This window comes from Oikopleura dioica, chromosome 1, assembly GCF_907165135.1.
Source record: "Oikopleura dioica chromosome 1, OKI2018_I68_1.0, whole genome shotgun sequence".
NCBI lineage: Eukaryota > Metazoa > Chordata > Appendicularia > Copelata > Oikopleuridae > Oikopleura > Oikopleura dioica.
Genome location: NC_137291.1, coordinates 7,157,775 through 7,169,634, shown reverse-complemented (window position 1 = coordinate 7,169,634; position 11,860 = coordinate 7,157,775). Strand labels below are relative to the sequence as shown.

The following is an 11,860-nucleotide window of genomic DNA, read 5'->3' as shown; positions in this document are numbered from 1 at the left end:
AGTACCAATAGATTGAGGGAATAGCAACTTTTTTCTGAAAGGCGAAAGAATTCGAATCCTATGGTGTCAATACATCTGAATGGAATATCATCGAGGACGAGTCGCAAGCAATCAACGAGGATGGTAGTTTAGTTGAAGATGATGACCTTATGGTTCGAGCATTGTACAAGTCTTCTTACAAATGGCTGCCTAAAATTGAAGGAATGAGTTAGAAATAAACTTTTGAATGGTTTGTACGAATATTTTCTAACTTGTCATAAAGGCGGTCTGGTCTCATTCGTCATTGAATGCGGAGCAGGACAAAATTATACAGTACATGAAGTCACTAGAAACTGCTTTGGGATGCTTTCATATGCCATTCCTTGAAAACGTTTCGGTAGAAACAACCGAAGAGTTTCGACATGGGATCATTTTCGTCAAACATACGGGTTGTTCGTCTGCAGTTGGTAAAAGCAAAGGTTGGGGAATCGCTGGATTGGGAGTTCCTGCTGGCTGGCAGAAAATTAATTTGACAACTGGCTGCGCTCAAAGCACAGGCGTTACCCAGCACGAGGTTCTGCATGCGCTCGGAGTTCTCCATGAGCAACAGCGGCCTGATAGAGACGAATATATTGATTACTTTCCCGAAAGAACATCAAATCCAGGTAATATTACGTAAGATTGAAATTGCAAATCGGAAATTATAAGGTGCTTGGAGCAAAGTTTCTTCCGAAAGATGGTTCGATACTTCGGATACTTACGATCCAGTATCCATTATGCAGTACAGTTCCTTCACCTTCGCGAACAGTGATCAACCCATTGCAACGTTTAAAGACGAGTCTCATCTCACACGTAGAAATAAAATAACAACGACTGATGCATTACAAATACAAAAAATGTACTGTCAAGGGTTGACCAAACCCTTTTCTGATGGAGCACCGATGTTTCCCGATTACGAATTATCGGACACGGCGACTTGCTCTTCTGAAGATAAAGTTGGAGAAAAACGGAAAGTATTCACGGATCGACTTTGCGACGGAACTCAAGATTGCCCTGGCGGAGAAGATGAAGATGGAAGTCTAGCCACGTGCAATGAAAAATACCCAAGAACACCGAATGGATGTTGCGGGGGAATTTTTCTTTGCCGAAGCAAATGCTACACATGCGTTTACAATCCAGATTCAGTAACGTCTGGCCGGGAAACTTGGAGTTGCCCCGACGGAAGCGGCATTATCTCTTTGTGGACATCTTGGTGGTACCATATGACTCCCAGCTACTACCCCTTTCCAGGTAAAGAAAATAAAGGAATCTAACCAAAACTGAATTCAGGTGGAAGTTATAGTTATTGGGACAAAGTGAATGGCGGCGCTAATATCTGTCCACCAATGAACATCAAAATGAATCGGCTAGGCACTCGACTTTCCTGCGCTAAAGATGGACCTGCTTTGCCTGATAATTGTGCTTCCAATGATTGTGATGAAAATGCGACTTGTACCAGCAGATTCGAAGGTTTCTCTTGCAAATGTAACGAAGGATACAAAGGTGACGGAAAATCGTGCGCTTTTATCCCCGAAGTAGACGAATGCGCCCTTGGGACTCATACTTGCGGTCCCAATGCTGACTGCACGGACGTTCGGGACGGATTCAAGTGCTCTTGCAAAGATGGATATGTGAACAACAACGAAGAAGTTGGGAGAAGCTGGCCTGCATCTTGGGCGGATCCGAATGGAAATGACTGCGTGGTAAAAAATGAGTGCTGTAAGAAGTTGAAGTAAGTTACAAGAAAATAATACAAAAAAAGTAGAATCCTAGGTTGGGATGGAGAATCTGTCACAGGACAGGGCCAGAAGATAAAACAGCATACTACACATGTGAAGGAATTGAAAATGTGATCAGATACGCGTACGGATCGTGGAGACTGTATAAATATTCGACTGGTGGAACTTATTACACTGCTTACAACTTTGCAGGACATGCGTATTTTTGCTTCCGGACAGAGTCGCTTTATGGCAACTACGAATGCCTCGATGAAAGTTGGAAGACAACAACGTCGTCGACTACCACGACGACTACAACGACGACTTCGACGACGACTTCAACGATAACAACAACCCAAACTCCTGCAATCTGCCCTATCTCGTCAATTCCAAGCTCATTAGAATCCTCTACCGGCGCATTAACTTGGGCCTGTACTAATGTGAAGAAGAGAACTCGAAGTTGCAAAGCAAAATGTGCTGGAAACTTCATTGATAGAAATTATCTTATCAGATGTATGCATAGAGGAAAAACGAACAGCTGGAGAGTTGTCAAAGGTAAAAGGAAAAATGATCCGTCAAAAAATCGAATTCAGGATCTGCTCCAACCTGTGAACTGCCAGACGATTGTCTCACATCAAAGTGCGACGCGTCCTGCATTCCGGAGAAGCACAAGCCAGAAGGAGAGCATTCTTGGCAGTGCCAGGGAAACAAATGCAGACTTGTCTGCGAAAATGGAAATGACGCGGGAGGATACGGAGTGATCTGTCGAAAGAAGCAGAATATTTGGATAAAAGCGAAGGGGACCACGGTCAGTTATATAAATTAATCACCTTTCGAAATTATTTTAGCTACCAAGCTGCACTGGAGATAGTGTTTCTGTTCCTACTGAAAAATGCACTCAAGATTCGATTCCATCCAAATTTCTACCGACTGGTCACAAGCTCGCATGTGGTGGATCGGTTGGACGAAAATGGTGCATTGTAAAATGCGAAAACGATTCTCACTTGACTCAAAACAAATTTGCGGTGAAATGCAATACTCAATGGAAAAGCCAGTGGGTGAAGATGGACAAGTCAATGTCTATTATCACTTGCTAAATAAAAAAGAACAATCCCGACTCAATTTTCTTTTATTGAAAGAAGTTTTTTTATTCCCAAATAGCATTTCGCCTATTCGGATTGACACGCACGCTGTCATAATTGAAAATGTACTGAGTTCTTCTTTTCATCCTGACGATTTTTCTCTTGAAATATTTTGCCGCCAAGTTGAGCCAGTCGAGATGAAACTCTTCTCTTCGGACATCGACGTTTGTATCGCAAATGATGGCAATTATCATGTTCATCGAAACGTACATCATCGAAAAATTCAAAACGCAATAAATCGTTTGAGCCAATCTTCGCCAGTCGTTGTCTAGCAGACTTTCGAGGTCGGCATTCATGTCTGAACAAATTTAAACCGACAGTACAGTAAAAACGCCTGGTCTGGGACGGCCTTAATCAACAAAAGCGTCCCAAACCAGGCGTTTTTTCATTATCCTCTCTAGCGCCAATTTTGCTCGCAATAAGTTAAAAATCACCCCCTGGGCGTGCGCCTTTGATCTTTAAACGGCCCGACCGTCCCAAACCAAGCGTATTTTTGACCGTCCCAGACCAGGCGTTTTTATTGTAGCTTAGTTTCTTCCTACCTGAAGGCTTGAGGTAGCCTTGCCAAACAATCGTGAAGAAAGTCCGGCCAAAAGTGCGAAACAAATTTGAAGAGTTCTGGTAAATGAGAAAAATAACTGAAGAAATGCCAAGTTGAATCGGTAGTATTCCAACCACATAAGGAGCTAGAGTGATTTTCAACTTTCTGAGGACGATTTTGTACACTAAAAATCTTAAAATTGCATTACTCAATTAAGAATTACTTCTGACAACAGAGAGCGTCGATAAAATATGAACGAGGAAAAGAGTATGAAGAAATAAAGAAATGGCCACCATTGAAATAAAATAATATTGCACCAAGAAAACATCTGCAAATTTCGGACTGCCCTTCGGATCCATCACAAAATGTGCAATTGCTTTGGACAGAAACTTTGTCCTAAGAATATACAATGCGAGGATTCCAGCGTCGAGCAAGCATAGGACTATTTGAAAAATCGTGACAAAGCAAAACCACCGAAGGTAGAAAATCTTTCCAACAGCATAAATTTCGTAAAGAAAGAAAATCGCAAAGACCGACAAACTCAGCGCTAGAATTGAGTCGGAGAGATCAACGTTTTTGAGCTGTTGAATTGAGAGTGATGGGAAGATGGCCCCGCCTTCTTGGAACTCGAAAATCAACCGAAGTTGGATGAAAGAGTTGATGTTCATGTTCAAAAAGCTCTGCTCGAAAATAACCAGTTCTGTCTTTTCATCTGCCCAGGCATTTTCAAACAGTTCGTTGATCATGAACTCTGCGCTTTCTCTTGAAGTACCCAACTCAGCGAAAAACTCACAGCCGGTTAGTTCCAAGTTCGTTTTCAGCAAAATATCATCTGGCAGAAAACTTCTTGTTTCAGAGAGCCAGGGTAGGTGGGAAGGAGAGATCTTTCTTCTTTTGAGATTTCCAATTGATATTGGCTCTGGCGCAGGCACCCATTTCTTATCGAAAACTCCGCACTGTGAACGATATTGAATAAATGAAGCTGGACCGAGGCGGAAATTGACAAAGTCTGATGCAAATTTTTGCTCCCTGAACGACAGCTTTTTATCATTGTAAAAGGCATCTCGGTGCATGATTTCTGGAACTTTCGTCTTCACTGTGTCCCACATGTTATCCATTGTGAGGAGCTCTTTACCGAAATCGAGATGATTTCTGAAATTTCGATCCACATGAAACTTTTCAGAAGGCAAAATGACTGTACTGAGGCCGTATAAAGAACTTATAAGAAAGAGATAAGCGGCAAATTTGAAGATCGTTCGAATCAAATCTTCGCGTTGATTTGAAGAATTGACGATTTTGGAGATTTCTTTCCGTGTGAGAAAATTCTCTTGGTGTAAGCTTTCGTACTCGCCTGAGTAAAACTCGGGCTTGTTTTTTGGAAAGAAGAGTTTGAAGGATTTGGATTGGGCGATTTCGGTGTTGAAGACATAAAGGAGAACTGAGATCAAGCTCGGAGTAATGACAGTTTCGAATAAGCAAGTGAGATAAACAGACGAGTACCAAATTTCTTCACTGATCCGGTTGAGCTTCGGGTAATAGAGTACAGTTAAGCTCAAGCATCCACAAATTCCTCCGACCAAAAACATCACGAGAAAGCTCCGTCGTTTCTCTGTCCTCGTAACGGACAATTCCGCTGGTAGGAGATTCATGAAAATTTTCCGAACAGCAAAAGTCACTAGAAGATTCATCCCTTGTGTAGCTGGGATTGAAAGAATAAGCGAAAAGGAAAGCAGGAAGTTTCCAAATTGAAGGACTTCTCCGGGGATGAAATTAATGTAGAAAAGCAAATTCAACAGAATCGCAAGTGATAGAGTGAAGCCTGAGAGAATGATGCGTGTTTGACAATTGAAGCTTGAGTATTTTTTCTTGAAGTTGATTCCAAACCAGTTGTTGTATTCGATCATGTACTCTAACAATCTCCCTTGCCGTCTTGATTTGATGTTGACATCATTTGTGATCGTCGTGTCATTGGTCATGACAGACAGTCGCTCGTCGAACAAGACCAGGGAGTCGAAAGAACTCAAAACCCGTACGTCATAAGCGCCAGCTTTCCTTGGATACTTCCCAAGCCTTCTGAATTCCAACGACTTTGGCCAAAAGGAAACGCTTTTTTTCGCATTGAAGTCAATCCATAATTTGACTGAAAGAACCTTCATTATCGGCATGTTGCAAATAAAAACAGTTTTTCCTCCATTATGAATGATATTGCAGTCTTTTCTTCCTAGTATAAGCTTGTGAGTTTTACGCTTTTGAATCAAGTCAATATAAAGTATTTCGATGTTGACGAAGTTGGGCGCTGCCTCGATCAAATAATAAGAATCGAGAATGATTATCGTCAGCTCAGGAGCTACAGTGTTTTCGACTACCGCCACTTGTTGTGGCTGAAGTCTTCGGATTAGTTTTCGATCTGTCGCTCGAGCTTTGCTGAGAGATAGAAACCAGATTCCAGCGAGGAGGATCGGGAAGATCGTGATTGTTAGCTCAATGATTTTCGCGATTTTAATGGATAAATAATCCTCCTTTGTTTCAAATTTTCCGGTCATAACTGCAACTTTAACTTCTTCCTCGATCTGGCAGGAGCACTTGAGCTCGTGGAATGTCGAGTGTGGGCTGACATTGCAATTATTGGTGCTCCATTTCTTCGATTGATCAGCAACGCAAGTTTTTGAGAAGGGATGAATGGTGATTTCAGCATCTTGGGATGAGTAAATTTGAAGAAAGATTGAGCACTGAGGTCTTGAAAAACATTTTGCGATTTCATCTTTATTCAGAAAAATACCAGCTTCGTTTCCAACACACTTTCCGAATGGGTCACAAATAGTCGACGAAACTTCAGAAGCCGTCTTTGTGATAGGCAAATTTACCTGATGCCGGAATTTCAATACTTCTGGCTCTGGAGCTTTCCAAAATTCGATCCACACCTCAATTTTGACATCTTCGGGCAATTCGAAAAAGATGAAAAAGTCTTCTTCTCTAACCAAATCAAATCTGACTATTTCTGCCTTGTCACTTTTCAATGTTTTCGCGAATTTGTCTGGCACGAGAGTTTTGTCTGTTGCTGTAATTGTCGCAGTGCCAGAGTAATTTTTGATGAACAAGAACCGCTGCTCAAGATTTAGATCGGTCTTTGTGTAGATAAAAGGGTTGATGTCTATTTGACAGATTACTGGCTCTTCAGACGATCTTGTTTGAGACAAGCTATCGATGGTGAAATTTGGCATGATACCACCTTCAGCCATGTGAAACTTATCAGAGGACAAGTCATCCGAACTGATTTTCTGAAGAAGATCTTCGAGTTGTTGAATCACTTCCTGCGCTTTTGGTTCGAGCAAAATCGCCAGATCGAGATTTGAAGAAGTTAAAGTGTGCAAAAACTTGTCCGAAATGCTCTTTGGATCCATCATTTTATTCAAAATACCCTCGGTCATATTCGCCGCAGCATCAATGCCTTCTGCGATGGCAAGAGTTTTCGCGTCGATTGCGTTTGAAATATTGGAAATCTTGTCGCTCAGAATCGAAAAAGCATTCACGACGATCATTTGAGCATCGAAGTCGAGTTGTATTTCGACCTCCTGAGCTTGGCATCCTCCAAATCCAACTTTTTCTAGCATCAGTGGGCAATCGCAAGTGTAGTTGCCGGGATTGTTCAAACACTTTATTTCACAGACGTTGAGATTCTCCTCCAAGCACTCGTCTATGTCTTCGCAGCGGAAATCCGCACAATGGTCTACTCCCTCGCACGAATTTTCGTAAAAGCCCTCGTCGCATTTGCAGCTGTATGACGCCTCGAAATTTTCGCATCTGCTGTTTTCCGGACAATTGTTTTCGTCTAAGCACTCATCAATGTCGACGCATTTGCCTCTTTCTTCGATAAGCCCCTGGCGGCAGAAGCATGAATACGAGCCGATGAAATTCTCGCACTCCATGCTTTCGTCACATATGAATTCAGCACACTCGTCTATGTCTTCGCAAGTTAACGTTTCGCAGCTGCTTCCGGTGCATTCTCCGTAAAAGCCATCATCACAGGTACATGAATAAGACATGTCGAAATTATCACAAGTTGAGTAAGTTGGACAGCTTGCGGAGTCGAGGCACTCGTTGATATCAAGGCAGATTTTCCCTGTTCCATTGTAAAAATGGCCCGGGTACTGACAGTCGCATGAAAAGCTCCCCACTGTATTGTCACAAGTAACATTGACCCCACAGTTTTGAAGCACAAGCGCCGGAGTTTGGCACTCGTTGGTGTCTTTGCAAACTAAATCATTGGGCGAATTGAGGTTGGCATTTGACTGTGGTTGAAAGCCAGTGACACAGGAACATTCATAACTTCCAACTGTATTGGTACAGATTTGGTGATCGTTACCACACGCGGTCGTGGAATCCTCACACTCATTGATGTCATCGCAATTATTGGTGGTGGCATTTCTGGTAGAGCCACTTTTTTGAGTTTGATTAATTTTTTTTTTCAAATATGGTGACTTATTTTTTTCCTTCTGTCGATCAAACTTTTTCTTGGGCAAAGACAATTGAAACCACCTGGTTGATTCTCACAGATTTCATTTTTACTCGAATCACAATTATGTTTGAGTGAAGGATCTGTCGTTGTGCATTCATTGATGTCTTGACATTCCCATTCTGTTTTTTTCTCGTAGCCAGATTTGCAAGGGCAGTCGTAGATGCCAATATGATTTACGCAGTTGGTCGTGGCGAGGTCACATTGCTTTCCCGTTGGACTTTCTTCGTTGCACTCGTCGATATCTCGGCATGCATTTCCACTTGGTTCGAGTTTGTAGTAAAGATCATTAATACAGGAGCACTCGAAAGAACCTTCAGTATTCTCACAATTCATGTAAGTACCGCAATTATGAGTCCCTGAAGAGCACTCGTCAATATCGTGTTCGTAAATAATAATCGACTGTTGCCCCCATTCGTCAAGCTCAAAGTGATCGAAAAAATCGCTCTGGCTTGGTACAGAATGAAAATTAATATTTCCATCATCGCTTTGATATTTTAAAGCACCATCGGAATCTCCATGGGCGGGTGTCAAAGAATGACCAGATTTCAGTTTCCATTTTAGAAACAAATAATCTTCGACTGATCCACTGCTCGCAGAATTGAGATAAAATCCAGTCCTCGGAAAGTTGAATAAAAACATCACAGTATCTTCGACACTCAGAGTAGTGTCTCTTTTCAATTTAACCTCTCCTATAGCGTCGTTAAATTTTCCAGCTTTAATAATTCCACAAGTTGTTGCTGTTTGCGTCGCCAGTGCAATTCCATCGCATGGTAAATTGTTGCAGTAAGAAATGCAAAGGTCCAAATTCCTGTCAACAATGGGAACGGACAACCAGTACTTTTCATTACTTTGAGGGATGAATATGAATCAAAAATTCTTTGAAAAAATCAAAAAATATTCTGGAAAAAATATGTTATGAAAAAATAAATAATGCCCCGTAAAACCCCGAAAAATCTATAAAAAATATCAAAACTTAGAAAAACATCTCTTGAAAAAAGGAAGATCAACTGAACGAAGAGACTAACAGCAAGTTGCTTTTATTTGAAAAATTCTCATCATTTATTCAACTTATACACGTGATCGAGAACATATAAAGCCTCACTTTTCAAAGAACAAAAACAAGCTGGTAGATGTTTTCTGGAGGAAGGAAAGAAAGCTCCCTCGCTAGCTTCTTTTACAATAATTGAAAAATTTTTATGGTTCTTGCAAGCTTTACGAAAAAGAAATTTTTGGGCGTTTATTGAAAGTCTAAGAATTCAAAGGCTATTCAATCAGAGCTCGTTCGCTCGAACAGAAAACGGTTTCAGATTCAAGTAATCAGCGGCAGCGTTGAGTCGAGTGATCAAGATTCCAACCTAAAGACTCGTTATACCTAGGAAATAATTATTAATTAACCTGTCGTTGGATCTCTTCCTTGTCTCCAAGACCAAAGTAGTTTGAAATTCCGGGATATGTTGCCGGTCCACCTTCTTGTCGACTTGAAACAACCACATTTTGAAGATCATGTTGGATCGGGTGGCAGCAGTTCTGGTCGGTTAGGTATTTTGAGTAATTCAACAATCTCATGAAAGATCGTTTTTTGTCCATGCTATCACTGTCATCATAGATTTGCTTCGCTGCTCGAAGCTTGTCATGGTTCTTTAATTTTTTGAAATCAAAATAAAACATCGAGTAAGACCAAATTCCTGATTTTTGAAAGACGCGCTTGCTCGTTTGATCAAATTTTGTTGCTCGGTCGAAACCTCGCTGCCCACTTCCGGAAGTTTTTCATCCAAACTATCGACGTAATCAGCCATTGGAGAGGGATCAACGGGGAAGTAGTCAGAGCATGCTGCTCTGATCAAAATAGCACCAGCGATTTCAGTGACTTTCTTCGCCGCGGAAAATCCAGGGTCGATCATATGAAGATATTCGAGGTTGTCGTATCCTTTAATTTTGTAAAAGAGATTGTTTGCGAAGATATTTCACCGGTATGATAGGTTGAATATTGAGAAACTTTTCTTGTTTTCTGATTAAAACCGACATCAACAATCGGTACGCCTGCGAATTGATGAAATGGAGCGTAGTCGGAACCAAGACCTATAAAATCAGAATCAAGAATATCATTATTATGAAACCTGGATTTCCGATAGTAGGTCTTCCTGTAGCTTCAGTTTTCTCTGCCCATCTTTCGGTAACAGTCATGCTTTCGTCGTTGTGGTCTTTTATGTAGTCGGTCAGCTCGAAAACCAGCTCGTGCATTTGTTGAGATGCGGATGAGTAGAAATATTCATTTCCTTTGAAACTCACATCTAAAAATGCGTGAGAAAAGCCAAAAATATGGTTTACCGGCATTGACGTAAAGAATCGCTCTTTCTTTGAGAACAGCCAGGAATTCCTCGGTAAATTCGATGCTTCCCATCAGTCCATGTTCTTCACTTCCCCAAGAGCAGAAGACCACCGTCCTTTTTGGTCGAATTTCCAGTTCTTTGAAGAGCCGCGAAATTTCAAAAATCGTTGTCATTCCAGCTCCAGCATCGATTGCTCCTTTGACCCAGGTGTCTCGGTGATTCCCAATCAGGACATATTCATCTGGGTATTCTGATCCTTCGATGATGCCGATGACATCTTGGGATTTCTTGCGCTCGTATTTGACAGCGATTTGAAGTTCAAACATCTGGTTGTCTTTCAAAGATCCTCCGAAATTCTCAAGAGTATCAAGCGCAGTTTCGCTAATCCATTCTGAATTTACAGGGCCTCCTTCAAGTTGAGAGAGAAGATATTTCGCGTCGCCCCAGGCGATGGGCTGGGAAGGAAGGGGTGCCCAGATGTGTGGACTTTCTACTTGAGTTCTAGTGTAATTCAGTAGATCTTCCAAGTCATCAAAGTAAGCTCCGTCGATTGATGGATATCCGGGAGAAGTAGGATCGCCTCGTTTGTATTTTGCCGAGCCTCGTTGAACAGTATCTTCTGGAATTCCAGGTCCTTCGGGAAAGTCTTTGTCTGACGGGTCGGAGGCGTCATAAGGATCGGAGAAGATCAAAACCGCAGCGGCTCCATGTGGTTTTACATTCTTGCCCTTATCTGGCCGCCCGGCGCCGCCACCATATTTGCAAATGACCACTGCTCCGTCAAAAATATCGCTGTCTTGGTCCAACAGCCAGTTTACATTGTCTTCATTACAGTAGTGTCCGTAGACAAGCTTGGATGTGGAAATTGGGGCTTCAGTAGAAGGAGCCCAGGCATTGTAAAACATAAGGACCTGGTCATCGTTTTGCAGTTCTTCTGCATCTTCTTTTTTACGAAGGGTAAATTCTTTAGCTCCACCAACAAGCCTAGCATAGCAATTTTCTTCTTCGGGGTAAGAATGGACAATCTGATAGTCGAGGGACCAAGCATCATCGAGTTGATCTTTCCATTTATTGATGATATAATCAGCCATTTCATAATCGCCCTGGCTCGTTGCCCATCGAATTTTTGTGCTTAGATGTTCTGTCTCTTGCTCAAGGAACTTTTTATCAACGGCATTGGTGAACTCGTCGATTAATTTGAAATCGAAACCGTCATTTTCAGGATCAGGAAGGTCACTAACTGGGTCCTCAATAGCTTCAAAGAGCTATTTACCAATTTAAAAGTAGAACTTACCATCAGGTTTACTAAACCAACCAATGGTTACTCCGATTCCTAAAGCGACGGCTGTGCCAAAGGCAATGCCGACCCATTTGACTACCTTGCCCATAAGAAGATCTTATTATCTCTTTTCAAGCTCTTCTGATTTGGAATGGAGCAGTTCGAGTTTTATTGTATCAAAAGTAAAAGACAAATACACTCTAGGAACTGCGCCAGTTTGCGTAATTTTCCGACCTTTATCTACGCCTGCATAGAATTTACTCGCGCGTTAGTTTAAGAGCTTCACACTTCAATGAAATAGAAGCACTGTTTTTCT

General features: G+C 41.7%; 3 protein-coding genes across 3 annotated transcripts; 1 reads left to right on the top strand and 2 right to left on the bottom strand.

The window, feature by feature from the left end:
- The first annotated feature begins 280 nt into the window (after nt 1–280).
- On the top strand, nt 281–2,846 carry LOC145695583 (uncharacterized). Its single transcript, XM_081772571.1, has 6 exons — nt 281–644; nt 688–1,269; nt 1,309–1,750; nt 1,792–2,291; nt 2,330–2,544; nt 2,585–2,846. Exons 1-6 carry the CDS (start codon nt 317–319, stop codon nt 2,831–2,833), a joined length of 2,316 nt encoding a protein of 771 aa, XP_081628697.1. The 5' UTR covers nt 281–316; the 3' UTR covers nt 2,834–2,846.
- Nucleotides 2,847–2,854: 8 nt separating this feature from the next.
- LOC145711870 (uncharacterized) lies at nt 2,855–8,268 on the bottom strand. Its single transcript, XM_081789559.1, has 4 exons — nt 8,141–8,268; nt 3,643–7,856; nt 3,421–3,603; nt 2,855–3,176 (listed from the first exon to the last, which is right to left on the bottom strand). The coding sequence occupies exons 1-4, from the start codon at nt 8,266–8,268 to the stop codon at nt 2,884–2,886; spliced, it is 4,818 nt and encodes a 1,605-aa protein (XP_081645685.1). The 3' UTR covers nt 2,855–2,883.
- An 894-nt stretch (nt 8,269–9,162) lies between these two features.
- LOC145695584 (aminopeptidase NAALADL1-like) lies at nt 9,163–11,703 on the bottom strand. The gene is made up of 7 exons (XM_081772572.1): nt 11,560–11,703; nt 10,264–11,520; nt 10,053–10,226; nt 9,904–10,014; nt 9,614–9,862; nt 9,331–9,554; nt 9,163–9,290 (listed from the first exon to the last, which is right to left on the bottom strand). Exons 1-7 carry the CDS (start codon nt 11,651–11,653, stop codon nt 9,207–9,209), a joined length of 2,193 nt encoding a protein of 730 aa, XP_081628698.1. The 5' UTR covers nt 11,654–11,703; the 3' UTR covers nt 9,163–9,206.
- Between the last annotated feature and the right edge of the window lie 157 nt (nt 11,704–11,860).

What these genes read in the sequence shown, in the direction of transcription:
- LOC145711870 (XM_081789559.1), bottom strand. Translation starts at nt 8,268, where the DNA reads ATGAATTGTGAGAATACTGAAGGTTCTTTCGAGTGCTCCTGTATTAAT. An exon ending in GACGCTCTCTGTTGTCAGAA is followed by an intron (nt 3,604 to 3,642) that starts GTAATTCTTAAT and finishes TAAGATTTTTAG; the next exon opens with TGTACAAAATCGTCCTCAGA. An exon ending in AGGCTACCTCAAGCCTTCAG is followed by an intron (nt 3,177 to 3,420) that starts GTAGGAAGAAAC and finishes AAATTTGTTCAG; the next exon opens with ACATGAATGCCGACCTCGAA.
- LOC145695584 (XM_081772572.1), bottom strand. Translation starts at nt 11,653, where the DNA reads ATGGGCAAGGTAGTCAAATGGGTCGGCATTGCCTTTGGCACAGCCGTC. An exon ending in TTGGTTTAGTAAACCTGATG is followed by an intron (nt 11,521 to 11,559) that starts GTAAGTTCTACT and finishes AGCTCTTTGAAG; the next exon opens with CTATTGAGGACCCAGTTAGT. An exon ending in AGGAAGAGATCCAACGACAG is followed by an intron (nt 9,291 to 9,330) that starts GTTAATTAATAA and finishes ACGAGTCTTTAG; the next exon opens with GTTGGAATCTTGATCACTCG.
- LOC145695583 (XM_081772571.1), top strand. Translation starts at nt 317, where the DNA reads ATGAAGTCACTAGAAACTGCTTTGGGATGCTTTCATATGCCATTCCTT. An exon ending in CAGCTACTACCCCTTTCCAG is followed by an intron (nt 1,270 to 1,308) that starts GTAAAGAAAATA and finishes AACTGAATTCAG; the next exon opens with GTGGAAGTTATAGTTATTGG. An exon ending in TAAAAGCGAAGGGGACCACG is followed by an intron (nt 2,545 to 2,584) that starts GTCAGTTATATA and finishes AAATTATTTTAG; the next exon opens with CTACCAAGCTGCACTGGAGA.